Consider the following 26071-nt stretch of genomic DNA (forward strand, 5'->3'; position numbering starts at 1 on the left):
ATATTTTTACTATTGTTTATAAATAAATATATATATATATGTGTCATGTGTTTGAAGCCCATTAAATTGTTTTTAATGGTGCACCGTGTTTATATTGTGTCCCACTGACACAAGGAAGCGCTATTGCACATGCGCGGATGTCTTTGAATGCCCAAGCCAGCCATATTTTTGAAGCCCATTATTTTTATGGAATCCATGACCAGAAGTGGTCACAAAGTGACGCCCTCTGTCCGTTTAAACCGGAAGTGCTTCATAAACGGCACACCGTATGTTTTCATTGTGTCCGACTGACACGAGGAAGCGCTATTACGCATGTGCGGGCGTCTTTGAATGCCACAGCTGTATCCAACCTAGGTAATTACTTTCCATTCATACTGTACACTATAAAATGGTCCCGCCACAGCCACCTGGCATCTCCTCCAGATGAAGCCACATGAGGGGTTGCAAAACTAGTAGAGGTGGAGCCTGGCGGTGGACTAATATACTTGAATGATTATCCTCAATTGTATATTCCATGCTTTTTATCATTTTAATAAATGTGAGTTTATTGCTAGCTGGGATGGAGGCTATATTATTTTACTCCTCGAATACTGCACGATAGGAGGCACTTTTTCTCGTTGTTTTTTCATATGCAATGCTGGTCTTAAAAACATGAAAGGAATACAGTGGATGAGACCTATGTCAGCCTATGTCAGTCATTGATGGTGTCGCTTGATTAAAGACCATAGATGATTCCTTTAAATGCATATTGGCACTAAGTGCAGAGGCGTGTTTGACCCCTAGGGGTCGCATAAAGGAGGTGAGCGGGCATTGCATGTGGTGGGGGGAGCACTCAGGATAACGTGTTTGTTAGAAGAACCATTATTGTACAGGATTTCTCATTATTGATTATTGGATTTTTTTTGCATTCATTTATTTTTATATTTTTTCACTGGAAAGTTTGTATTTTGGCATAATATTTATTATTGCAGTATTATCATTTTAGCGCTATCCCACTGTTGTTCCCTTACTTTTTTTGGGGACTTTTTTGCATCATTATTTTTTCATATTCTTTATTGGTATTATCACTGGAAATTTGTATCCTGTTATATTAATGTTGCAGCGCTGTCACACTTATATTTTCATTCTAATTTCTTGTCCTCCTGAGTCCTGTCCATGTGCTACTTACTTACAATTTCAAAAATAAAATAAGAAATATTTTTTGTTGCCTAAATATCTACCTTAAATCACATTGCTAATTGCATTTTGTACTTGTTTATAGCCTAAATACTTGAAAATGGCAGTAAAACATTGGCTGTGCCAGTAAATTTTGGGTGTTGAGTCAGTAAATTTCAATCTGGTCAGTTGGCAACACTGCCAGAAAGTAAACAGAAGAAGAGAAAAGGATTGTTATGCGATTGTGGTTTCAGGTAAGTAAAATGGGCATTTGGCATAGCTTTCATACCAGCAATTAGAGGAAGGTGGGAGTGGGGTTAATAATATCCTGGGGTTGGGCTTTAAATTTGCTCAAAAGACATTTTGTTCTGCTTGCTAAATCCCTTTGGCTGTTGGTATCTTTATTTTTTGAATGACCTTGAATATGAGCTTGTAACAAATTACAATTCAGTTCAATAATGTGTTCCGAGTAACTCATATGTAATTCTCAGAATGGGAGGATGCCCAGCACAGAGTGATGTGAAGAGAGAATGCAGTCTCTCCCATACACACTATGAAAAGCTTGCTGAATCCAAACACTGTAACAGTGACATATTTGGCTGATCATGTCAGCCTCACAGTTCTGGTTCTGGATGTTACTGTGATGCTAAGACTTACCACGGCTGTTGCATCTTAGCCAATCAGTCATACATTCCTGACTTCTCAGTGTATGTGGCAGTCTTTCAAGTGTCACAGTGTTAAAGGCTTTACAGAAATCTAAGGAAGCTCCATTCCCCACTACACATAAACCTGTGCTAGTCTTGGACACCACGGGGAGTATCATTTATTGAATTTGTGTGTCTGTATGCAAATCAAAGTTGTCCTTTTTAGATACAAGGCATTTGGATCATAGCCCCCTGACTCATCAAACAAGGCACTAAACTGATTAATTAAAAGATACTCCCATTGCATGAGACAACTGTCACTTGGATCATGTGAACAGAAATGCTTTCATGTGTTTGCCATTTCCCAGATAGGATTATTAGGGTTGCTTCACATGACAGGAGCAGACATGTGATGCTAAACTTTTATTTTGCCTCCAGTTGCAGTTAATCTAACAGGTGTTACACGTAAAATCATTACCAATGATTCTCTATGGTTTTTACTAACACACCAATTATTCAACAATGCTGTTCACAGAAGTGTGTTTGAATACTGATAGCTTAAAACAACAGAAATTATACTAGTTTCCCATGACACAAGAGTTGGCAGCATTCTGTTAGATTTGTTTTGCACAAAGATTTTCTTAATTTGCCAAAATCAACTATGTTCTTTATTAACCAAAACAATGGTCTGGTTGACATTTTAACCATCACCTATAATAATTTGTACCTTCACCATTAAATTGATATAATAATAAAGCCTTTTTTTCTCAGGGATTGCTTAAATGTCTTCAATGTTTATTTTCATTTTCCTCTTGCTGAAGCTAAGGTATCAGGATACTGTATAAGGCCCCAAAATCTTCTACCTGTGCTCAAAGCTAATAACAAATACTTAAAGAATTAACAAAAGATCTCTCAGGATTACATGAAAGAAAATTAAAGTCTTGGCTAATTTACAGTTTGATCCTTCTCCAGCAACCCAGACAAGATATCAGGAATCAGCCATCAGCTGGGGCAAGAATTCGGGCAACCTCCATGGGGTCCTTACAGACTGCCACAAGACTGGCATTTCTGCTTTGAAAGGGAAAGAATACAATAGAATAAGATAAACTATCCCTAAGATATATGGCTATTTTACCAACTCAATGGGAACCTGTATTTTACCCACGTAGGGCAAAGCAACTGGTTAATTGTAATAAAAGTTCAACCTCCTGCATGTACATAACAACACCTGCATGTAGCATAACTTATCTTCCCAAATGCACTGTTTGGCCAGCAAGCATGAGGGAGAGTTAATCCTCTGTAAGCTCCAAAGGTCTAAGCTCCATACCTTGTAAAAACACTGGATGTCTGATCAGCCAATTGCCAAGAACCAGTTTGTTAGCTCTATGAAAGGCCAGCTCCCCTTGGTGGTTGGGATACTGCCATTCCACATTGGTGGCCACAGAGTCTGCCTAGCTGTAAATGGCCCAACAAAATATATTCTAAATATATAAAAGGCTAGAAGTGAGAATGTGAACAAAGATTATTAGATAATGTATAAATTGCAGCTGCTGTACACAAGGTGCTAATCACTTGACAAATTGAAAATTTATAAATTACAGTGCTCACAATAGTGCAAAATTGTCAATAAACAAATACATAAGTGAAAACAATTAATTATGAGTGAATGTCCATATATTAATGAACGATGTGTTCCAATCGATAAAGTGCAATAGTGCTCCAAAATTCAAGGTGCGCCTCACCCCCTCCCATGTCCCCGCTCACCAGATGGAATGGAGCCCTAGCTTTTCAGTCTAGGAGTTGTACAGGCTTAAAGTGTTGGCCAGGGATGGTGGATTCACTTCAGGATGCAAAAAAGATGCGTGGATAATAATGCCCAAAGAAGATTAAAGAGAGGCCTAATAGTGAAGTACTGTTTGGCAAATAGTTTATTGCGCAGATTAAAAATACATACTTACAAAAAGGTAGGTAAAATCAAGAGTGTAATGGCAAGAGATTACAATAGGAAATGCTGCTGGTGGCGTGCATTCCACCGACAATGAAAAATTATGTCCTTTGGACTCGAAACTGGAAATTGCGTCAACGCGTTTCATACTCCCACAGTGCACCATGAAGGACCTCCTTTCTGGTTAGAAGAGCTACCTATATATACAGAAAGGTGGTCACCTCCCCCTTATTCGGCCAATAGAATAACACATGGTGGCCATTTTGTCAGTAGGCAAAAATTGTCTCCTCCACCATATGCTAGCTTTCATTAAGGGAAACTGGCATCCAGTTAGAAGCTGATTGGCCAACAGGCACAGCTGCACCAGATTTTGCACTCTCCAGTTTTAGTAAATCAATCACAGAATGTCCAGTCAGGTTCAGATTGCATTTTAACAGCTTTAATTCAACATAACTTGTTAGCAAACAAGGAGGCATTTACAGCATGGTGTCATAACACAAGCTTAATAGAGTAAACTTAGGGGATTTATTGGAATCTGGAGGCCCCTTTAACAATAAGGGAGCCCTCAGATACTGACCCCCCCCCCATGTGAATCCGTAAGAGGTACCCATAGTATGCCCACTCACTCACAAACAAAAAATGTTCCATAGAAAAAAAAACACCCAAACACTTGAAAAGACCTTCATTAAAAAAAAATCCAGTAATGTACATCCATTTTTCGTACTGACCTTAAAGTTAATAACTCTACACCAAGTTCGCTTTGTGGACCATTCATTTATTTATACATAATGATCATATCTCCCCTTAATAAATCCTGTATAATGATAATTAACATGTCCAACTGGTACATTTATAGAATACAATTAAGTAAAATTGAATGTTATGAGTGGATTTTGCACACAATTAACAGGAGCAAGCAGGCTCATTTGTAGATGTAATCCTTATTCTAGAACTGTCCTCAGGGCCCACTAACAGGCCAGGTTGGCAAGATAACTGAAACACATCACAGGTGATATAATTTACTGCTCAGTGATTGCAGTATTCTAGTCTGCATCTTCCCAAGGTAATACATAAAATCTGGCCTGTTAGTGGGCCCTGAGGACAGGGTTGATGACCACTGTTCTTAGAGTATTAAGGCTGACGCTTTTATGTTGGTTGAACCTGTAATTTTATTTCTTTATAAAAATGGGGACAGCTCAAAGTACCTGTCCTAACATTGCTTTTACAAATGTACTAAGTGACAACCAGTACAAACAATTTTTGAACAGCTCCATATCATTTTTCTATAGCTATATACGTAGATGTTGCTAAGCCTAGTGCCTTGGTTATATTCATCATAGGATATTGGGGTTGATTTATTAAAAGGAAATAGACTGTGCGCTTTGCAAGTGCAGTTGTGCTAATTTTCTCTAAAGCTCCAGAGCTCCAATGAAAGTGGTGAAGCTTAATCTTGTAAAGAATATCCAATCAGGTGCAAGGAAAAAAAAAATCAAAAATGTTTTGCTTGCACACGATTGGATGATAAAAATCAACAGAGCTTCACCACATTCACTCAGCTCTAGGGAAAATGAGAGCAACTATGCGTGCACAGTGTACAGTCTATTTGCCTTTATTAAGTAACCCCAATGTCTACAGAAAGGAATAACATTAGCTAATTTTCAGTATAAGGTTCAATATTAGTAAGATATTTTTTCAGCCTCTTGATTTTCTAATACTTTTAAATACATAAAATAACTAGGGATAGGCTTTATGTTCGGGTCGAACATGAGTTTGAGTCGAACATTGGCTGTTCGCCTGTTCGCTGAATAGCGAACAATTTGGGGTGTTCGCAGAAAATTCGCACGCCGCAGAACACCCTATAAAAGTCTATGGGAGAAATCAAAAGTTCTAATTGTAAAGGTTAATATGAAAGTTATTGTCATAAAAAGTGTTTGGGGACCTGGGTCTTGCCCAAGGGGGCATTTATCAATGAAAACCAACGTTTTAAAAACTGCAATTTTTTTGGGAGCAGTGATTTTAATAATGCTTAAAGTGAAACAATAAAAGTGTAATATATTCCTTTAAATTTCATACCTGGGGGGTGTCTATAGTATACTTGTAAAGTGGCGCATGTTTTCCAAGTTTAGAACAGTCTGACAGCAAAATTAAATTTCTAAAGGAAAAAAAGTCATTTAAAACTACTCGTGGCTATAATGAATTGTTGGTCCCAGCAATACACATAAAAGTTCATTGATAAAACCGGCATGTGATAGGATAGGTGTTGTCCGTGACCCCACGACTGGGGGGGGGGGGTGGTGGGTGGATTGTTTGCCGCTTCCCCCCTAAAAAAAACTCAATTTGAGCCATGTTTCTATGCTGATCATCTTATGAATCTCCCAGGCCTTCATATAAGAGAGCTTGGTAGAGGCTGCAGTGAGGAGATCATACAGATTCCTACACTTTGGCCCACATGTGGCAGAACCACACAGAAGCTACTGAGAAATTTGGTGAAATCGGGTTTCTATCTTGGCCTTCTTCAAGGTTTCCAAGAAATATTTCAATTATATTATAATTTTAAAAGCATTTCACTTGGAAATACCAATGCTGACATACAGTACAGTAGATACTGTAAATAATTACCGGATTCCTCTTCACAGGTCAAAACTATACTGCCTATTATACTGCTCAGTAATTTTTAGACATTGAGCATCTGCTATATTAGGCAGGTGTAACAGTGAAACTATAAAAATAGATACTATTATTACATTTATCTAAATACATCATTTTTTTTCTGCGACTTAATTTGAGGCTCTATAAGGCTACTTCACTAAATTGCATAACTCTCCTCTCCTTTGGCTGTTTTAACTCACCGATAATATAAACAACAGCACCATGTAAGCAACTGCCCTGGGATGATATAACTGAAAATGAGATGAATATATTGTTGAGTTCAGAGGCTTATTAAAAATGTTTTTGTTTTGTCGGTTTGTTTTTCCAAACTGATGTCTTTATTCTGTCTCTACAGCTTTAGGCATGCCAGCACTTTACTTCAAGTGAACAATTTATGTAAAACTATTATATCAACTATCCTACAATAACATTACTATACAGTTGACATGACCCTGAGCTCGCTGTATGAAAATTAAAATAGCGTGAAATAAAATACAATAGCTTCTAGTTTCCATACCTTCTACAGCTGCTGGTTGTGGTGGAATTGTAGCGCTCTCTGTAAGTTTTCCCTCTAAAAAAAAGCATAAGAATAAACTTTTTTTTAAACTTAGCAACATTTTCACTGTCACACAAACTGAAAGACATAAAAATTCTATGCCCCAAAACAGTAGCCGAAAAATCCCTATGATTGGCAGGGTAAAACCCTGCCTAAACGATACACCCATGATCAGGCTTTGTGCTAGGCAAGAGAGAAGACAACATTACAAATTTAACTACTATTTTCTGGTATTGAAATGGTAAAAAAAAATTAAAACTTTCAGTTGAGCAAAGTGAAACTTTATTCTAGTTTTCTTCAAGACAATGTAACGATTTTACAATGAGTCACTCATTATCCACTATAATCTTTATTGGAACCCAGAAGGATGTTTAAGCTCTCCATGTTGTTTCCTATGAGAATCCCCAGCCTAAGCTATTCACCTACATTACAATATAAAGATATCAAAATATTGGACAAGTTTATAATAATTAATATTTGGCTAACAGATATCAACCTAAATAAACATTTACCCAAGCAAGCAAGACATCGAATTACGTTTGACAACTAAAGCCTTGTACACCTTTTCTGATAAAAAAAAAAGCCATGTACACACAGGCCAAATGTTGGGTGGCATTGGTCGATTCAACAAAGACCAGGCATCATTCCGGCCATGTGTACTGGAGTCGTTCTATATGGCCGGCTTCTGTCGAAGGGGCATGACTGAAAAAGGTCTGCTGATCTGCTCCCTCTGACCAGCGTGTTCTACCAAGGGTGATTGCTGTATTAATGTCAGATAGTTAGAATAGCGGCTCCTCCTGACCTATCAGTTTTTTTCCTCCATCCCTGAGTGAAATTGTTAAGAAGGATATTTTACTTCTGATTATTGTAGAACTTATTTAGAGATATCATATTGTATGTAGTGAAATATTTGCCTATCTTTGACCTTCTTTATTAGTTATGTCATGTTTTGAATAATGCCCTGTCCATTTTCTTCCCAGAATTATTAGAAGAGTTTTTACCTTGATTATTGTCATCACATGGTACAAAGGCATTCTGTTCTACCTAGACACAATCACAAATCAGAATAGCGATACTCCCAATAAGACTGTTCACAGCAACTCTGAAAACATACCAGAACACTTTAGAAATGTAACTGGGACTCAACTACTTTTCATAGAGTAGGTAGCATGGGTGGCCTGCGATACCCCTAATTCAAATACAAGCAGAGATTGGGTAGGAAATTGAAATCGGTTTTCTTTCAGTATTCCACCATATCAGATGTATGCCCCTCTGTTGGTTATAACTGTCTTTGTTTTATTCTTAACATGCAGTAGCCTGGGCACTTTATGACTGCCCATTCTATAGCCTGGCATTTTTATGTCAGGAATAGACAAAAACCCTGGTATTCAATATGACCCATTTTATGCAGACTATTAAACAAAGTTTATACAGTGAGAACAATTGTGCATATATTTTAATTCGGGCAGACAACAGCTTGATCTTCTTTTTTGAGTGCCAACAATAAGATAATTCTGAAACTTCTATACAAAAATATTTGTTGCAATGGCAATATGGACTTATAGGCAAGCACTTGTGAACATGAAAACAAAAATGGGATTCAGTTGGATGAGCATCGAAATGCTCTTTATCAATTACATAGAATCTAAAATAGGTTTATTGAAGATAGAAATATAGATGTATTATATTAGGTTTCCATTACTGATCATACTTATTTTTTTTCATTTAATATTTGTTATAATATATGTTTTGTTTTATTCATATTATGGTTGTATTTACTTACCTTTCGGAGTACCAGTAACTGTACTTTACATACATATACTGTAGATGTGGAAGATAACAGTGTACAAGCTGGTAACAGTGGGTGGTCATGGATAGCCTAGTGATGACAAGTATTCTTATGCAATGACAGAATGCTGATGACAGCACCACTGCAGAGTGCTAATGTGTACATCAATCCCTCTGACAGATAGCTAAAACCTGGTGATTTACAATGTCTGCACTGGTGAATTTCTAAAGCAACCAGCATTAATTTGTATAAATAAGCAAAATAAATCTGCACTAAGTAATTTAAAAAAAATACAAAATTGTACAGAAGCAGCACTCAGTAATTGAATAAAAGACATCAAGAAAGTGTTTATACATACAGCTTGTTGCACTTTCCCATAAAATATATACGGATCAACAAAAGTGCAATCAATAACCAAAAAATGTCCTAGCGCGATACATATGGTCTTAATAAAAATATACTGATGAAAAACAATCAGTGAATACAATGCATTCATATAAAACAATATTCCACAACATCAAAATCACAAACAAAAACGGTATATTAATATAAGTAAAAGATCTCCACAACAGAAACAGGTAAAAAGGTACTCACTGGATATCAGACATGATCGCTTCTGTGTTCCAACACCAAACAAAGCCTCTTACCAGAGATAGCCGACTGCTAACCTAAAATACATAAATGCATGAGGACTATCCATGGTAATTGCCATAAACCCCCTAAGGCAGGCATCACAACTCCTCAAAATATCATGGACAAAATGGACCATTGAGAGAGGAAAAAGACAGACTGATAGTGCAATACTGACATACATTATTTATAGTTTCTTATGTGGGTACCCATTCCCAGATAGCAATCAATTGTGCTTCAAGTTTGAAAATGACTTGCTAAGCTATTTCTAGACTTGCCAGGCTTCAAAAATTTGTTGCACAATTGCAGCAAATGCGCATTGCATGACTCCAAGTCTGCTGCAAGTTCTGCTTCAGTTATGTTGTGCAATAGTCATCCCACCACAGGGGTCACTGTGGCTGAATCTTCATGCTGTAGACTTGCAGCCCTCTTGCTGTAGACTCACCACTGCAACTTTGCTCTTGCTAAAGATTTGCCATGCAAAGTTGCTACAAATTGAAAAAGTGTCAACTAGAACTTGTGCTTCAAGTGCTCTGCAAGTGTGCAACTTGCCAGTGAAAATGTGCAGCAAGTTAACAGACTTACAATTCAACACTGCCACAAATTTGTAAAAAGTTACCCTTGCTATCTGGGTTGTTGTCTTTTTATAATAAAATTGTGCGATAGTATTACGCTATGGGTCTGTCCCTTTCCTCTCTCCATGGTCCATTTATGATGTTTGAGGTGTTGTGATGGCTGCCTGAGTGGGTTCATCCTCTGACAGTTACCCTGCATAGTCCTCATGCATTGATAGCACTTACCCTTGAAGAAGCCTCTTGATGTGTTAGGTCCTTTTTATGTCAACAACTCTGCTAACAGCCTTGTACTCTCTGACACACCTTGTTGTTCTGAGGATATGGCTATAGAAACTTGTATGTATAAATACCTCCAAACATATCAACAAATATACCCGAAAAAATGAGGCAGAATTGTTTAAGTTTTAGTCAAATACATTGTAAAGTGTGTGAGTAAAGAGAAATTATACTGGGGTGTATATTTTAGGAATGAATGGCTATATTGAAATGCAAACAATGAACACTTAACAATACATCTCTTTCTTTAACTTATACAGGGTGGCCTAGCTAAGGGGGTGGTGAGGACCTATAGTTGGTTACTGCAACAACAGTCAGCAGTCAGTAATCCACATGTACTAAACTTTCCTGCTGGCCATTCACACTCAAAATCTTGCATTGGAGCATATGTAACGTCCTGGTGCATGCAAAAGTCAAGTATATCTGTCAGGCAAGTCTATTCCTCTGTTAGGTTACAGTGTATGGCTGGCCAGCAGATGCATACCAGTTCCGTACAAGCAATAGCTGACTGTCCCAGCACCAGGCACAAAGGGCTTTCCACTTTCTCTCTGGTAGTATCCTAAGCATGTGGCTCTTTACTGCACAGCAGGCTCCTCACAGCCCAGGTCACGATCCAAGGCTCAAGGATAGTGTCCACTCTGTTTCCCCTGCTTTCAGATAAATATGTCCCACTCACTATCCTCACTGCACATGGGTGGGTTGTGGCCTTTCCACAAAAAAAGAGCTTTATTCCTTCTTCAGCCTGGTAAAATCACTCCAGTCCCTGCCCTTTAAGGTCTCTGGCTTGGGAGTTAGATTTCCAGCCTGTAGTATAGCTCAAGCTATCCTGCAAACTACACCTCCAACAATTAACCACAATTTTTCAACAGAGTCTCTCTTGTATTCCATGGGTGCCCTCTAGTGGATGGAGGCAGAAACAACACTGGCTGTATCTGTATAGCAGATTTTTGTGTATACACACACAGAGCAGCAACAGCACAGTGAGACTTAAGACTGTCCTGCCAAATGCCAGGCTACTTGTTTATGACCATTGTGTTAGAGGTCTGATATCTCTGGTAAGAGGCTGAGTTTGGTGTTGAAACACAGTGATCACATGTGATATCCAGTTAGCACTTTTTCACCTACGGATGGAGTCAGTTTCTATTGTAGAGCTTCTTCTCTTATATTAATATTTTTGTTTGGGATTTTGGAGTTGTGGGATTTTATTTTAAGTCAATACATTTTATTCATTGTTTTTTTTCTCCAGTATACGTTTATTGAGACGTTATGTATTGCGTTATGATATGTTTTGGTTATCAATTGCACTTTTGTTGATCCATATATATTTAAGGGAAAGCACAACAAGTTATATGTATTACCAAACTAAATTATATTTCACTTACATTTCATACAATCAGTAACTAACTGTGAATTCATTACAGTATTAATATTTAGTTATAATATTTTAAAAACCTAATCTCATAGAGTTATCAATTTGTGATGTGCAGTATGAGATCCTGTTGCCATAAGTATATCTAAAGCCAACTCTTTTTTTATGTTTTATATGTGGGATGAGTAGCCTGGGACAAAGTGGGAAAAGGGGCAGGTCCCCTTTCAGTTTTTTTTTTTATTGCTGTTTGCACCCCAGATTTAAAGGATAGGTTCACCTTTACCAATAGGTTATATGGTACACTGGCATTTAGGGTATAACTCGTAACATATTGGTAATCACATCCTCCCTGACACCCAGAATGCCTTCCAATGTGACAGCAGTGGTTCTTCTCCCCTCACTCACTGTCACATTTAAAATTGGTGTGGCTGTGTGGGGCTCTACCCACACAGCTGCACCATTAATTCACAGTGATCTGTATATGAATAAACTACAAGTCTCATCTTCCACCAAGATAAGTTTTGAACTTTCCTCCTTCTAGTTTGAGGTCACGTCCCTGTGTTCTTAGCTTCATATTGAAAATACTGCCCTCCTGAGCCCTATTTTCCCCCCTAAAGAAGTAAAACTGTTCCGTAGTCTCCCTTTCTCTTCTTTCCTCCAGACTGTACATATTAAGTTCATGATCTTGATTTCTCCTAATATGGCTTATTCCTGAGACCTTTTCACGATTTCATTACCTGTCACTGGACTTGTTCTATTTTAACAGCATCTTTTTGGAAGTAAAGTCTCCAGAATTGGACACAGTATAAATGAGGTCTAACCAAAGATGTATATAGGGGAATCTGGACCTTCTTCCTCCTGCTGGTGATACCTCTAGTGATGCATCCTAGAATTATATTTGCTTTTCCAACTTCCTGGTCACACTGGGGGAGATTTATTAAACCTGGTGCCCAAGGAATCTGGTGCATCTGTACATGCTAGCCAATCAGCTTGTTCAATTAAGCTTTGACAATAAAACCAGGAAGCTGATTGGTATCTATGCAGAACTGCATCAGGTTGTGCACCAGGTTTAGTCAATCTGCCCTACTGTTTGCTCATTTTGAAATCATCTGAAATAAGTACCCCAAAATCTTTTTCTTCCACTACCATCCTTTACTGAACAGGTCAGTTGACTGACATTTCTTCCAATCATCCAACCAAAAAATATATGTAGCGTGCTTTTTGTTATGTACAAATTATTTGACCTGTTAATGCACCATACTACCATATCATATGGTGATAACATATAAATCATAATCTATGGTGTCATTATTTTTTTCACATACTTATAAATCTTTAATAAGGAAAAAGTAAAAAGCATAAATTGGAATACATATATCTGCAACCATACCTTTGTGGCTGAGTTTTACTTTAGAGTCCCCACTGACAACTGAAAACTCTTCTTCATGGGCGACTTTATTATCAACGATTACAGTGCGTTTTGTGTGCTCTGTTTGAGTGACTGACTTTTCGGTCTTTCCGCCTTGTTGCCATGTCGTTTGGACCCCTGTCTTGACGGTCTGAGTTGTGATCTCAGTTCTACTTTCACCTGCTACATGAACAGTCTTTTGTTGGTCAGTGAAAGTAGAGCCTGGAATATAAAAAGAAAGACCTTGTCTTGCCTACTGAAGGGACAGAGCCGCATGTTTTTGCAAGCTTTTTTTCAGTGCTATATTTAGAAGCCCAAAGCGGCAAAAGGATTGTCTGCTTCTTTATTAGTCTTTATGACAGGTGCAGCAGAGACAAGCGCTAAATTCACTTTTTCATTACAGCTATTCTGATAGATTGCCTGATGTAATTACCAAGGAGCTCAGACAGCGCTGCATACAGGCTACTTGATTTGTGACCTTTGTGACAAAAATAGCTGATTATTGTGAGTAATTAAGACAGAGATCTTGTTAGTTTGCATACAGCCCAAATCCTTGAATCTTGTTGGCCTGTGTTACAGTATTTCCATCGCTTTACATTTAACATGAATTCTACAAGCTGCAGATAAGGTCTATGTTTTTATGTACATTTGTACAGATAATGAAGGGAAGGTTTACTCCTTGTTTTTATTTTTTAAATAAATATATACACCACATTGAATACTGTATACACTATATTGTCAAAAATATTGGGACACCTGCCTTTACACGCACATGAAGTTTAATGTAGGGCTGCAACTAACGATTATTTTCATAATCGATTAGTTGGCCGATTATTGTTTTGATTAATCGATTAATCGGTTAATAACCTTTAAAAAAAAAAACAGTAATTTTGCTGCTATTTGCATTTTTACATATTTTTTTGTTGGGCAGATTAAAAAACACTAATTGCGTTATTACATGCTTTTCTGCAGCTTCTCCATTGAAGTATATTGAACCAAAAAAACAAAATAGCGCCATTTTGTGTTAAAAAAAGTCCTTGTCTTTTCCAAATATGCAGCAGCTGAAAAAATCATGGATGTGAACGTGTCCCATCGGAAACCATGTAAATGAACTGTAGTGTGTTTCTGCAAAAAGCGCCAAAAAACACAGAGGTGCGACCCAGGCCTGAGATGTTTAGTAACATAATGGGGTTAAAAAAAATAAAATTAGTACAAAAAGAGCAAATAATCGCTACTGTAATGGGACAGTGAAAGTAATATTTACAGTGGCGATTTGCTCTTTTTGTACTATAAAGGGCTCATTTTATTTATTTTTTGTTTTTTAACCCTATTATGTTAGTGGCCGATTAATCGATTATAAAAAAATAGTAATCGATTAATTTCATAATCGATTAGTTGTCAATTAATCAATTAGTTGTTTCAGCCCTACTTTAATGGCATCCCAGTCTTAGTCCGTAGGGTTCAATATTGAGTTGGCACACCCTTTGCAGCTTTAACAGCTTCAACTCTTCTGGGAAGGCTGTCCACAAGGTTTAGGAGTGTGTCTTTGGGAATGTTTGACCATTCTTCCAGAATTGCATTTGTGAGGTCAGGCACTGATGTGGGTGAGAAGGCTTGGCTCGCAATCTATGTCAGGACTCTGTGAAGGCCAGTCAAGTTCCTCCACCCCAGACTCACTCAATAATGTTTTTATGGATCTTGCTTTGTGCACTGGTGCACAGTCATGTTGCAACAGGAAGGGGCCATCACCAAACTGTTCCCACAATGTTGGGAGCATGAAATTGTGCAAAATGTCTTGGTATGCTGATGCCTTAAGAGTTCCCATCACTGGAACTACGGGGCAAAGCCCACCCCTGAAAAATAACCCCACACCATAATCCCACCTCTACCAAATAATTTGGACCAGTGCACAAAGCAAGATCCATAAAGACATGGATGAGAGTGTTTGGGGTGGAGGAACTTGACTGGCCTGCACAGAGTCCTGACCTCAACCCGATAGAACACCTTTGGGATGAATTAGAGTGGGGACTGCGAGCCAGACCTTTTCATCCAACATAAGTGCCTGATCTCACAAATGCTGGAAGAATGGTCAAACATTCCCATAGACACAATCCTAAACCTTATGGACAGCCTTCCCAGAAGAGTTGAAGCTGTTATTGCTGCAGATTGTGGGCCAACTGAATATTGAACCCTATAGACTAAGACTGGGATGTCATTAAAGTTCATGTGAGTCTAAAGGCAGGTGTCCCAATACTTTTGACAATACAGGGTAGATAAATAAATATATAAAATAAAATGGCTTGATGTAATTAATCTTCTTAATGTATATTAATGTTTTTAAAAAAAACTTATACCTAAGTTTCATTTGTATTTTTATGGAGTACAAGGGCAGCAGTATTTGCTTAATGTCCATGTAGTATAATCTCCTGTTTTGTGGTGCTACTCAATGGTTTTGCTTTACTTATTATTCTAAACACGAGGTAAAACCTAAGTGTTGATTAAAAAAAAACAGCATAAGGGATATAACTTATAGTTAGTATGATGTGTGCTTTGTGCTAATTCTTCTCCTTTCAGTAGAAATCTTCCTCTTGCTGACGTTTTTCTAACCATGCACTCTGTAGGGCTGCTACATTATATGACCAAAAGTTTCTGGACATCTGACTATCACACCTACGTTTATATGGCCAGATGTTATGTGGACACTCCTCCAAATGACTGAGTTTATGTGTTTCCATGGAGGGGTACTGTTAATCCTACCTTATGCAAAGATATTTTCGTTATGCTCCTTCAACCTTGTGTGTGTATGTTTGTGTAAGTATGTGAATGTGTGTGACTGTGAAAGTATATATGTATGCATGTATGTGTTTATTTATGCCTAAATATGTGTGTGTATGTATGTGAGTGTATGTATGTATCTTTGTGTACATGAGTGTATGTATGTATTTGTGTATGTATGTATGTTGTGTGTGTATGTGTATGTATTTGAGTGTATATGTGTGTGTGTGTGTGTGTATGATAATCTATATGTTTATGTGTGTGTGTGGGTGTTTGCATGTGGGTGTCAGTGTGTATGTATATATGTATGTGGGTGCTGCTGTGCTATGGATAAAGGGGGTGGAATCATTCAAACGGGTACTGTGCAGTAGGTGTATATACTCCTGATCCCTGCACTGTGCACCTGACCCCTACACACCATTTTCTGAGCTGTAGAACTTTACCTTTACCTTTACCTTTACTCCAGACTCCTGCACTCTGTATATTACTCAGTTCTGACCCTTTCATTCTGTACATTACACACTCCTGACCCCCGCACTTTGTACGCTATATACCCCTGTACTTTGTACCTTACAAACTTCTGACCCCTGTAAATACTCCTGTCCCCTACATTCTGTGCGCTGGGCTGTATATTACACATACTCCTGACCCCTGCACTTGTATGTAGCTTTTACTCCTAACCCCAGCACTATGTATATTACACACTCATGGACCCTGCATTTTGTACGTTACACACGCCTGACCTCTGCACTCTGTACATTACATATTCCTGTTCCTTGTACTCTGTACATTACATGCACTTGACCTGCAAACTCTGTATGTTACATACTCCTGATTCCTGAACTCTGTACATTACACACCTCTGACCCCTGCAGTCAGTACATTCAGGGCTGGATTTCCCAATGGGCACTATATGCATGCATACATGTGCCTACAGGTGCCATTCCTAATGGGGTGCCTACACGTGAAAAAACGTTGATTGCAATACACATGTTACATACTGCCACACACACCAGTGTGAGAGCAATTATTCTAGCACAAGACTCTGTAACACTAAACTCATGTCCTATAGGGAGTTTTTGAATTTCGCCTATAGAAAATATAGGGTACTGAAGTATGTTGCCATTTCACGGGCGCATGCAAACTTAAGGTTTGACATGTTGGGTATCTATTTATTGTTGGGTATCTGAAAATTTTACCAAAAATGTTAGTAGTTTATTGCATTTTTTGCCGTAGTATTTTTTTAACAGAAATTTTGCATTTCCTAGACGTTTGCGGTAATTTATTAGTAAAAAAAGTCGGTTTTACCGTCTTTTTATTGGGGGTGAGATGTAAATCCAGTCCTAAGTACATTACACATTCCTGACCCCTGCACTTTGTGTGTTACTTACTCCCAACTCCTGTACTATGTGAACTACATCTTCTTGACCCCTTCTCTCAATACTCTCCTGATCCCTGTACTCCATACATTATACACCCCAACCTCTGTGCTCTTTGTACACTCTTGACCCCTGTACTCTGACTTTACACACCCCTGCTTACTGCACTTTGTACGTGGGTATGACAATCGAGTGTGCACATTGGGTAAGATAATTGGACGCACTCATCAAAGATGTGTTGCTGTTGTAAACTGGTCCTAAAACAGCCTAAAAGTAATACGCTTGTGTAAGTCTACTTTAATGAAAAATGAAGTTGAACTTCAGTACATCTCAAGCTCTCGACACTATCCATAACCCATATTTCTTACTGTAATGGAGTTACACTTCTAAAACGTAGATAAACTGATGAATGGGAAGATGTCAATCAGTTAGACACCAAACATACCTTCATTACTAGGTTTGCAAGGCTAATGGAACACATAAAATCTCCTAAGCAGTACATGCATCTGAATTGATATCATATGTTGTCTCAAATATATCATCATTTCAATTTGCATTAAATATATGTCTGCCGAGCATCATAAAATACCCTCAACCTTTGAAGTGAAGCACACCCTTTAGGCCCTTTGATTGGTTATGCTAATTTTGTAAAAGCCCTCTTCAGGGGTCTGAAAAATGGCTGCAATTGGCAGCTGCGGCTCTCACTTACCATTGGAACTATAAATGAAAGCCAAGAGTTAATGAAACTGATACATCAGATGTACTCTACAAGCTTTTTGGACTTTGCATGGAACTAACAACCAAGAATAACATGGAACTCTGCCAAGTATTATTCACTTTTAATCCTGTTTATTTTAGTATTGCTTTTTGTCTGTCTTGTAATATTTTTTCTGTAAATATTTTCTTTTCATAACAACAATATTTTAAAATGTTAAGCTAAATCTCTAAATGCTCTAACCAAAATTAAAGAATCTTACCTCTGTAAGAAGCTACTGCTCTGTACAAACTGTTACATCCCTGTCTGGGTGTGGAAATTAGTAATATAGGTATTTTCATGTCTATATTTTTAGCAAACCCAAAGTATTCAATATTCCAAAATGCAAAAATAAAAATATGCAATATAGATGTAAGAAGTTTTCCCAGGAATATTACTACCCGCACTGATTAGAAACATCTGCTCTATTGGCAAATTAAATTGGAAAAATTGGACAACTTAGGCTATAATAAGGAGTTAGCTTAGGATCACACTAGTGCTGCTGCATAATCATGCATTTTTCAATGTGTTTTTGTAGCGCATTTTTACATGTTCTTGATGCATCTGTATGCATCTTGCATTTTTTTTGCAAGAGGAGAAGACTTGTTATTATACAAAAAAATTCCAAAGACATGCCAAAACTGCTCCAAAAATACATGTACAATAATTTTTCACGTGCTTTTCACGCACTCCCATTGAAGTCTGTGGGGACAAAAACACACTATGCTGCACAAAAAGAGGCACCTGCGTCTTTTCAAAAATCACACTGCACCATGTTGCATTGTTATTAATGAGCATCATAGAGAATATTGCAATGTCCATTGTTGTTGTCCTAGTGTGAATAGGGCCTAACACTTTTTATAAGCACCTACAATTATCAAATCATTTGGGACTATGTATGAAAGGCAAATATTTGGGGCCTACAATTGAAATCTAACCTACATCAGATTATGAGCATCATGCATTTGAGAAATCAGGAGGAATTTGACATGTATAAACAGAGATGTCTGTAGGAGTGCAAAGTTCTGTATTTGGAAGTGTTAGGAATGTACATATTTATTTGTCACACTGGACAAAGTAAATTTAGTTCTGCATATTAGTACTAAAATTAACTTAACAGATGAAGATCTATTGTTAGTGTTCTTTGATTATTCTGCTACGAAATGTTCTAAAACCTTGGTAGTACAGCTCAGACCTGCTTGCGGTTACTTACTTTGCACCTTCCAAGTTTGTACTTTCTTTTTCATTGACACTTTGTCATCATATTATGAAAACTAATATAATTGCTATCATCTTTCAAAAAGTGCCTTATGGTAGATTTTAAAGTAACTATGCATATATTCATAAACAGTAGGAGTCAAGAGGAGACCAGAGACATGAAGGACTTGCTCATTACAGATTACAGTCTTGTTGTACAGACTCCTCAGTTGTACCAAAATTGCCTCTTCACAGTGTGTGATAGAAGCTGCAGAAATTTAGACAGAGCTTGCCTAATTTACAGATTGGAGGGTGTGCAGCATTATCTAATCCTTTTCTCCTCGGCCTTACATTCTCTGGCCCACTCTTTTATTCATTTGCTTTTTAGTTGTTTCAATCATAGAAAATCAGCGCCGCATGTGGGCATTAACTAGGGCAGTCTGCATATAAAAGCAATCTGGCTAGGAATGCCCACTTCACCAGACAGACATCAACCCAGCAAGGCATTTTGATATTTGCATAACTCCTCCCAAAAGCTAGCAAAAGCTAGCTACCAAAAGTATAATATAGCAAAAGTTGAAATTGAAGCGCTATACCACTGCTAAGAGATCTAAGTTTTTGTATATTCATTTTGATACTCCAGATTAGGGATGAGCTTCGTGTTCGAGTCGAACGTACGTTCGACTCGAACATTGGCTGTTCGTCCGTTCGGCGAAATCCGAACACTTTGGTCCGTTCGCGTCAAATTCGCGTGGCGCTCACGGCCCACAATGCACTGCGATGGCGCATTGCATTGCTGGCTCATGATTGGCCAAGCATGCACTGTGACCCCGCATGCTTGGCCAATCGCAGCGCCAGCAGCGAGGAGAGCCATGATTGGCCACAGGCAGGATGCCTGTGGCCAATCATAGCTCAGGCTGTGTAGTGCACGCCCCACACTATATAAGGCCGCCATCGCGGCGGCCTCGTGTAGTGTGTTGGCGTCTGAAGCAGTGGGTGTTCTGTGTACCTTCAACACAGTACACACTGATCGTTTTCGGCCGATTTTCTATCTTGCTGTTGTGTAGTGGTTATTGTCTGCGTGCCCTGACCGCAGTATACACCGCTATATTCACCTCATCTATATAGCTAGTGATCTATCTTTAATAATAGAGCTTGCAGTCAGTAGTGTTAGGAGATAGTGCGTGCTGTCTGCGTGCTCTGTACCCAGTACATACCGCTATATCCACCTACATAGCTGTTCTCTATTTGAGCCCACTTGCCATCTGCAGGAGTTATTGGAAGTTGTGTGTGCCTCCAGCACAGCACAGTATACATCTGTATATACCCCTTTATCTCTGCTGTTTTCTGGTTATTGTCTGCGTGCCCTGACCGCAGTATACACCGCGATATTCACCTCACCTATATAGCTAGTGATCTATCTTTAATAATAGATCTTGCAGTCAGTAGTGTTAGGAGATCAAGCAGGCTCTGTGTCTAGAGACAACAGTGCTGGTCGTGGACGCGGTGCATTGTCATCAGCACGTGGCCATGGGACATGCTTGTCCTTCTTTTCGGCAGCTGGACATGTTGAACCGCAACATGCCAACAACTTGGTAGAGTGGATGACCAAGCCCTCTTCATCCTCCTCATCCTCTCTCACCCAGTCTCAGGGTAGTAGCAAAGCAGCTGCCAACGCATCGTCTTCCCTCCTCTCAATGTCATCATCAGTGACTCCTTCCCTAGACCCACCACGTCCTCCTGAGGAGTCTCCTGAACTCTTTGAGCACAGTGTTGGGTACATGCTCCAGGAGGATGCCCAGTGTTTTGTGGGCTCTGATGATGACACTCAGCTAGAGGAAGGCAGTAGCGTGAGCGCAGAGAGAGGGGATGCTCAAGAAGGACAGCAATCTGGCAGTCATGTTCCACAAGCTGCAGCATACTGCCAGGTTTGCTACAGCGATGAAGAGGGAGGGGATGATGGGGGCACTGACTCCACGTGGGTGCCTGGAAGGAGGGAGGAGGAGGAGGAGGAGGAGGAGGCACATGTCCAATGAGGCAGGATGCCCTCCGGGGGCCAGCTTAGGGGCAGCACACCGACTGAATCACACCGCAGAGCTCCGCCTGTGCAGAGCGCTGCCTCTGCGCGCTATTCTAAAAGTTCTTTGGTGTGGGTCTTTTTTGAGACGAGTGCATCAGATCGCACCGCTGCTATTTGCAACATATGTCTCAAGCGTATCTCACGTGGCCAAAACATCAGCCGCTTGGGCACCACATGCTTGACCAGACATATGTTGACCTGCCATGCAGCTCGTTGGCAAGCGTACCTCAAAGACCCACACCAAAGAACAAAGCGGACCTCTCCTTGCTCCTCATCAGCTGGCATCTCCAACCCCACTAGACCTTCAGTCCTCTCTGAAACCTGCTCTGAGAGGAATGAAGGTGTAGAATTAGGTGTGTCACAGCCAAGTGCTTCCGGGAACTCTGCTAGCGGTACACCCACGTCCGATTATAGCAGGCAAATGTCCCTGCCCCAGCTGCTGGACCGGCGGAAGAAGTTTACTCCCAGCCATCCACATGCCCAGCGGTTGAATGCTAGCTTGGCTAAATTGCTAGCACTTCAACTGCTGCCTTTTCAGTTGGTAGACTCGGCCCCCTTCCGTGAGTTTGTACAATGTGCGGTTCCTCAGTGGCAGGTCCCCAAACGCCACTTTTTCTCACGGAAGGCGATTCCGGCTCTCTACCGGCATGTGGAAGGCAATGTCCTTGCCTCGCTGGACAGGGCGGTCAGCGGTAAGGTGCATATTACCGCTGACTCATGGTCCAGCAGGCATGGACAGGGACGTTACCTGTCTTTCACGGCCCATTGGGTCACTCTTCTGGCTGCTGGGAAGGATGCAGGACAAGGTGCAGTAGTGTTGGAGGTTGTTCCGCCACCACGCCTCCAAAATGCTACTATTGGTTGTGACACACCTCTCTCCTCCACCACCTCCTCTTCTTCTTCCTCCATGGCCTCTTCCAGTGCTCTGTCCTCAGAACCAGCGGTGCTCCGTAGGCGTTCCAGGGGCTACGCAAGTACGCAGGCAAACAATGCCATGCCGTGCTTGCGCTGGTTTGTTTGGGGGACAGGAGCCACACTGGGGCGGATGTTTTGTCAGCTTTGCAGGGGCAGGCCGAGAGGTGGCTGACGCCACGCCAGCTTAAGCCAGGAATGGTGGTTTGCGACAATGGCACCAACCTCCTCTCCGCCCTCCGACAGGGACAACTGACCCATGTGCCCTGTGTAGCTCACATCCTTAACCTGGTGGTGCAGCGGTTCTTGGGCAGGTACCCCGGCTTACAGGATGTCCTGAAGCAGGCCAGGAAAGTCTGTGTGCATTTCCGCCGATCATTTATTGCCTGTGCTCGGCTGACTGAGCTCCAAAAGGAGTTGAACCTGCCCAAGAACCGCCTTATATGTGACATGCCCACCAGATGGAACTCAACATTGGCCATGCTGCAGTGGCTGCAGCAGTGACAGTGCATGCATCAGTGACACTGTACCTCTTGTCCACCTCTTGGAGCATACGCTGCGTGGAATAATGGACAGGGCACTTGAGGCAGAACAGAGGCAGGAAGAGGAGGACTTCCTTGCCTCTCAAGGCCCCCTTTATCCAGACAGTGTTCCTGCTGTGCCACCCATCACACAGGAAGAGGATGAGGAGGAGGAAGAGGAGGAGGAGGATGATTGTGTCAGCATGGAGGTGGAGGCTGGCACTCAGCATCAGCATCAGCAGCAGCAGTCTTGTAGGGATGATTTACAGTCCCAAGAAACACGTGGACTTGTACGTGGCTGGGAGGAGGTAGCTGCGGATCATGTTGCCCTTAATGACCCAGAGGACTCCGGACCGAATGCCTCAGCTAACCTACGCTGCATGGCCTCCCTGATCCTGCAAAGCCTGCGGAAGGATCCTCGTATTCTTCGGATCAAGGAGAGGGACCATTACTGGCTGGCCACTCTCCTTGATCCACGGTACAAGGGTAAGGTTGCCGACCTTATCTTGCCATCGCAGAGGGAGCAGAGGATGAGACATCTCCGGGAGGCCTTGCAGAAAGGTCTGTGCAACGCGTTCCCAGAGACTGGGAGGTTACAAACTCCTGGTCCTGGACAACGTGTTGCTGAGGCATCGGTCAGAAGGAGCGGTGGAGAAGGTGGCCGTCTGACTGATGCTTTCAGACAATTTTTTAGTCCGCAGCCCCAAGGTATGATCGGTTCCAGCACCCATCGCCAGCGTCTGATTTACATGGTGCAGGAATACCTAGGGGCAAGGTCAGACTTGGACACTTTTCCCACCGAAAATCCTCTGGCTTACTGGGTCTTGAGGATGGATCACTGGCCAGAGCTTGCACAGTATGCAATTGAGCTACTGGCCTGTCCTGCATCCAGCGTTCTTTCGGAACGCACCTTCAGTGCTGCTGGTGGCTTTGTTACCGATCACAGGGTGCGCCTGTCCACCGAATCAGTTGATCGACTGACCTTCATCAAGATGAATCAGTCTTGGATCACCCACAGCTACCAAGCACCTGAAGCTGATGTAACCGAATCATTTTTTTGGAAATACCACATCCCTTCAAGACTGCCTATGCTGATGCTGAGTGACTGTCCTGTTATGTTGATTGTCTATCCTCTTCCTCCTCCGCTGATATGTTGGAAGAACATTTCTGGTTCTGGTTGATGCCATCAGCCCAATTTTTCTGCCCCTGTTTAACAGGGGCGTTTAAGTACAATTTTTGATGCAATGCTTTGCAGCAGGGCTAATTCCTGCAATAAAACTAGAGTATATGGCAGAGGTTGCAGTGTGGTGGCACCAGCACCAGTGCCTAAGGCCCAATGTTTAACAGGGGCGTTTAAGTACAATTTTTGATGCAATGCTTTGCAGCAGGGCTAATTCCTGCAATAAAACTAGAGTATATGGCAGAGGTTGCAGTGTGGTGGCACCAGCACCAGTGCCTAAGGCCCAATTTTTCTGCCCCTGTTTAACAGGGGCGTTTAAGTACAATTTTTGATGCAATGCTTTGCAGCAGGGCTAATTCCTGCAATAAAACTAGAGTATATGGCAGAGGTTGCAGTGTGGTGGCACCAGCACCAGTGCCTAAGGCCCGATTTTTCTGCCCCTGTTTAACAGGGGCGTTTAAGTACAATTTTTGATGCAATGCTTTGCAGCAGGGCTAATTCCTGCAATAAAACTAGAGTATATGGCAGAGGTTGCAGTGTGGTGGCACCAGCACCAGTGCCTAAGGCCCAATTTTTCTGCCCCTGTTTAACAGGGGCGTTTAAGTACAATTTTTGATGCAATGCTTTGCAGCAGGGCTAATTCCTGCAATAAAACTAGAGTATATGGCAGAGGTTGCAGTGTGGTGGCACCAGCACCAGTGCCTAAGGCCCAATTTTTCTGCCTCTGTTTAACAGGGGCGTTTAAGTACAATTTTTGATGCAATGCTTTGCAGCAGGGCTAATTCCTGCAATAAAACTAGAGTATATGGCAGAGGTTGCAGTGTGGTGGCACCAGCACCAGTGCCTAAGGCCCAATTTTTCTGCCCCTGTTTAACAGGGGCGTTTAAGTACAATTTTTGATGCAATGCTTTGCAGCAGGGCTAATTCCTGCAATAAAACTAGAGTATATGGCAGAGGTTGCAGTGTGGTGGCGCCAGCACCAGTGCCTAAGGCCCAATTTTTCTGCCCCTGTTTAACAGGGGCGTTTAAGTACAATTTTTGATGCAATGCTTTGCAGCAGGGCTAATTCCTGCAATAAAACTAGAGTATATGGAAGAGGTTGCAGTGTGGTGGCACCAGCACCAGTGCCTAAGGCCAAATTTTTCTGCCCCTGTTTAACAGGGACATGTAATTACAATTCTTGATATAATATTTCACAGGAGGGCCCCTTCCTGTGCCCACCCAGAGTAACGGTGAGGACTTATAGTGTTGTGGCACCAGCACCACAACCACCAAAGGTCAATTTTTCTACCACTGTTCAACAATGGCATGTAATTACAATTCTTGATATAATCGTTCACAGCAGGGCGCTCCAGCGCCCACCAAGAGTCACTTTGAGGGCTTACAATGTTGTGGCAAAACCAACACCTTGTTCCGCCATTTCTGCAGAGCATATAGGGCAGGCCCCTACTTTCAAACATCCAATTTACAAACATCTCCTACTTGCAAACGGAAGGAGACAACAGCAAGTGAGATGAAAAAAGATGGACGACAAAACAAATTATACAGGGGTGATAACCCTTCCCTATGTTTTCCAAAAAGCTTAAAAATAGTTTTTTTGACTGGAGCTACACTTTAAAAATGTACCAGTTGAAAATTACAAACAGATTCAACTTAACACAACAAACCTACACAGTCCCTGTCTTGTTTGCACCGCCTGTATACTGCTGTTCTGAGTATATAGGGCCTGGGGGCCACACGCATTTCCTTTTTTTAATATGGGTACGGGGTTCCCCTTAATATGCGTACAAGACCTAAAAGGGCTGGTAATGGGCAGGGAGGGCTACCCATGCCATTTTTCTCAATGATTTTCAACCATATTGCAGGAACCAGATATAACATTAAAACCGCAAGCAGTTTTAAATGGTGTTATTTCCGTTTAATGTCATTTTGTGCAGGGACTGTTCTAAACACGGGAAACACGTGGCACTTCACAGGCATCCTACAGACACCCCCCAGGCACCATATTTAAAGGAATATTTCACTTTTTTTTTCACTTTCATCGTCATTAAAATCAGTGCTCCCGCCAAAACGGCCATTTTTAAAAACATTTTAGGCATTGACCCATGTCCCCTGGGGCAGGAGCCAGGTCCCCAAACCCTTTTTAGGACAGTATCTTGCATATTAGCCGTTAAAATTAGCACTTTTCATTTGGAACGTTCGAGTCCCATAGACTTCAATGGGGTTCTAACGTTCGTTCGAATTTGCGGTCCGTTCGAAAGTTCTGGTGCGAACCGA

At 40.8% G+C, this 26071-nt stretch overlaps 1 protein-coding gene across 33 annotated transcripts in view; it reads right to left on the reverse strand.

Annotated features, from left to right (window-relative positions):
- MYBPC1 (myosin binding protein C1) overlaps positions 1-26071 on the reverse strand; it is a 177663-nt gene that overhangs the window by 131855 nt on the left and 19737 nt on the right. For 20 of the 33 annotated variants that reach the window (XM_077472234.1, XM_077472233.1, XM_077472250.1 and 17 more), the window contains exons 2-3: positions 12979-13218; positions 6911-6964 (exon numbers count right to left, since the gene is read on the reverse strand). The exons of 5 other annotated variants lie outside the window; for them this stretch is intronic. In XM_077472234.1, the coding sequence (XP_077328360.1) occupies positions 6911-6964; positions 12979-13218 (294 nt within the window). The remainder of the gene's footprint in view (positions 1-6910; positions 6965-12978; positions 13219-26071) is intronic. 8 more of the 33 variants (XM_077472247.1, XM_077472245.1, XM_077472243.1 and 5 more) reach the window with 1 other exon arrangement.

The sequence above is a fragment of the Lithobates pipiens genome, unplaced genomic scaffold, assembly GCF_037356315.1.
Source record: "Lithobates pipiens isolate NorthernLeopardFrog02 unplaced genomic scaffold, aLitPip1_a1.2 Scaffold_8, whole genome shotgun sequence".
Lineage (NCBI taxonomy): Eukaryota > Metazoa > Chordata > Amphibia > Anura > Ranidae > Lithobates > Lithobates pipiens.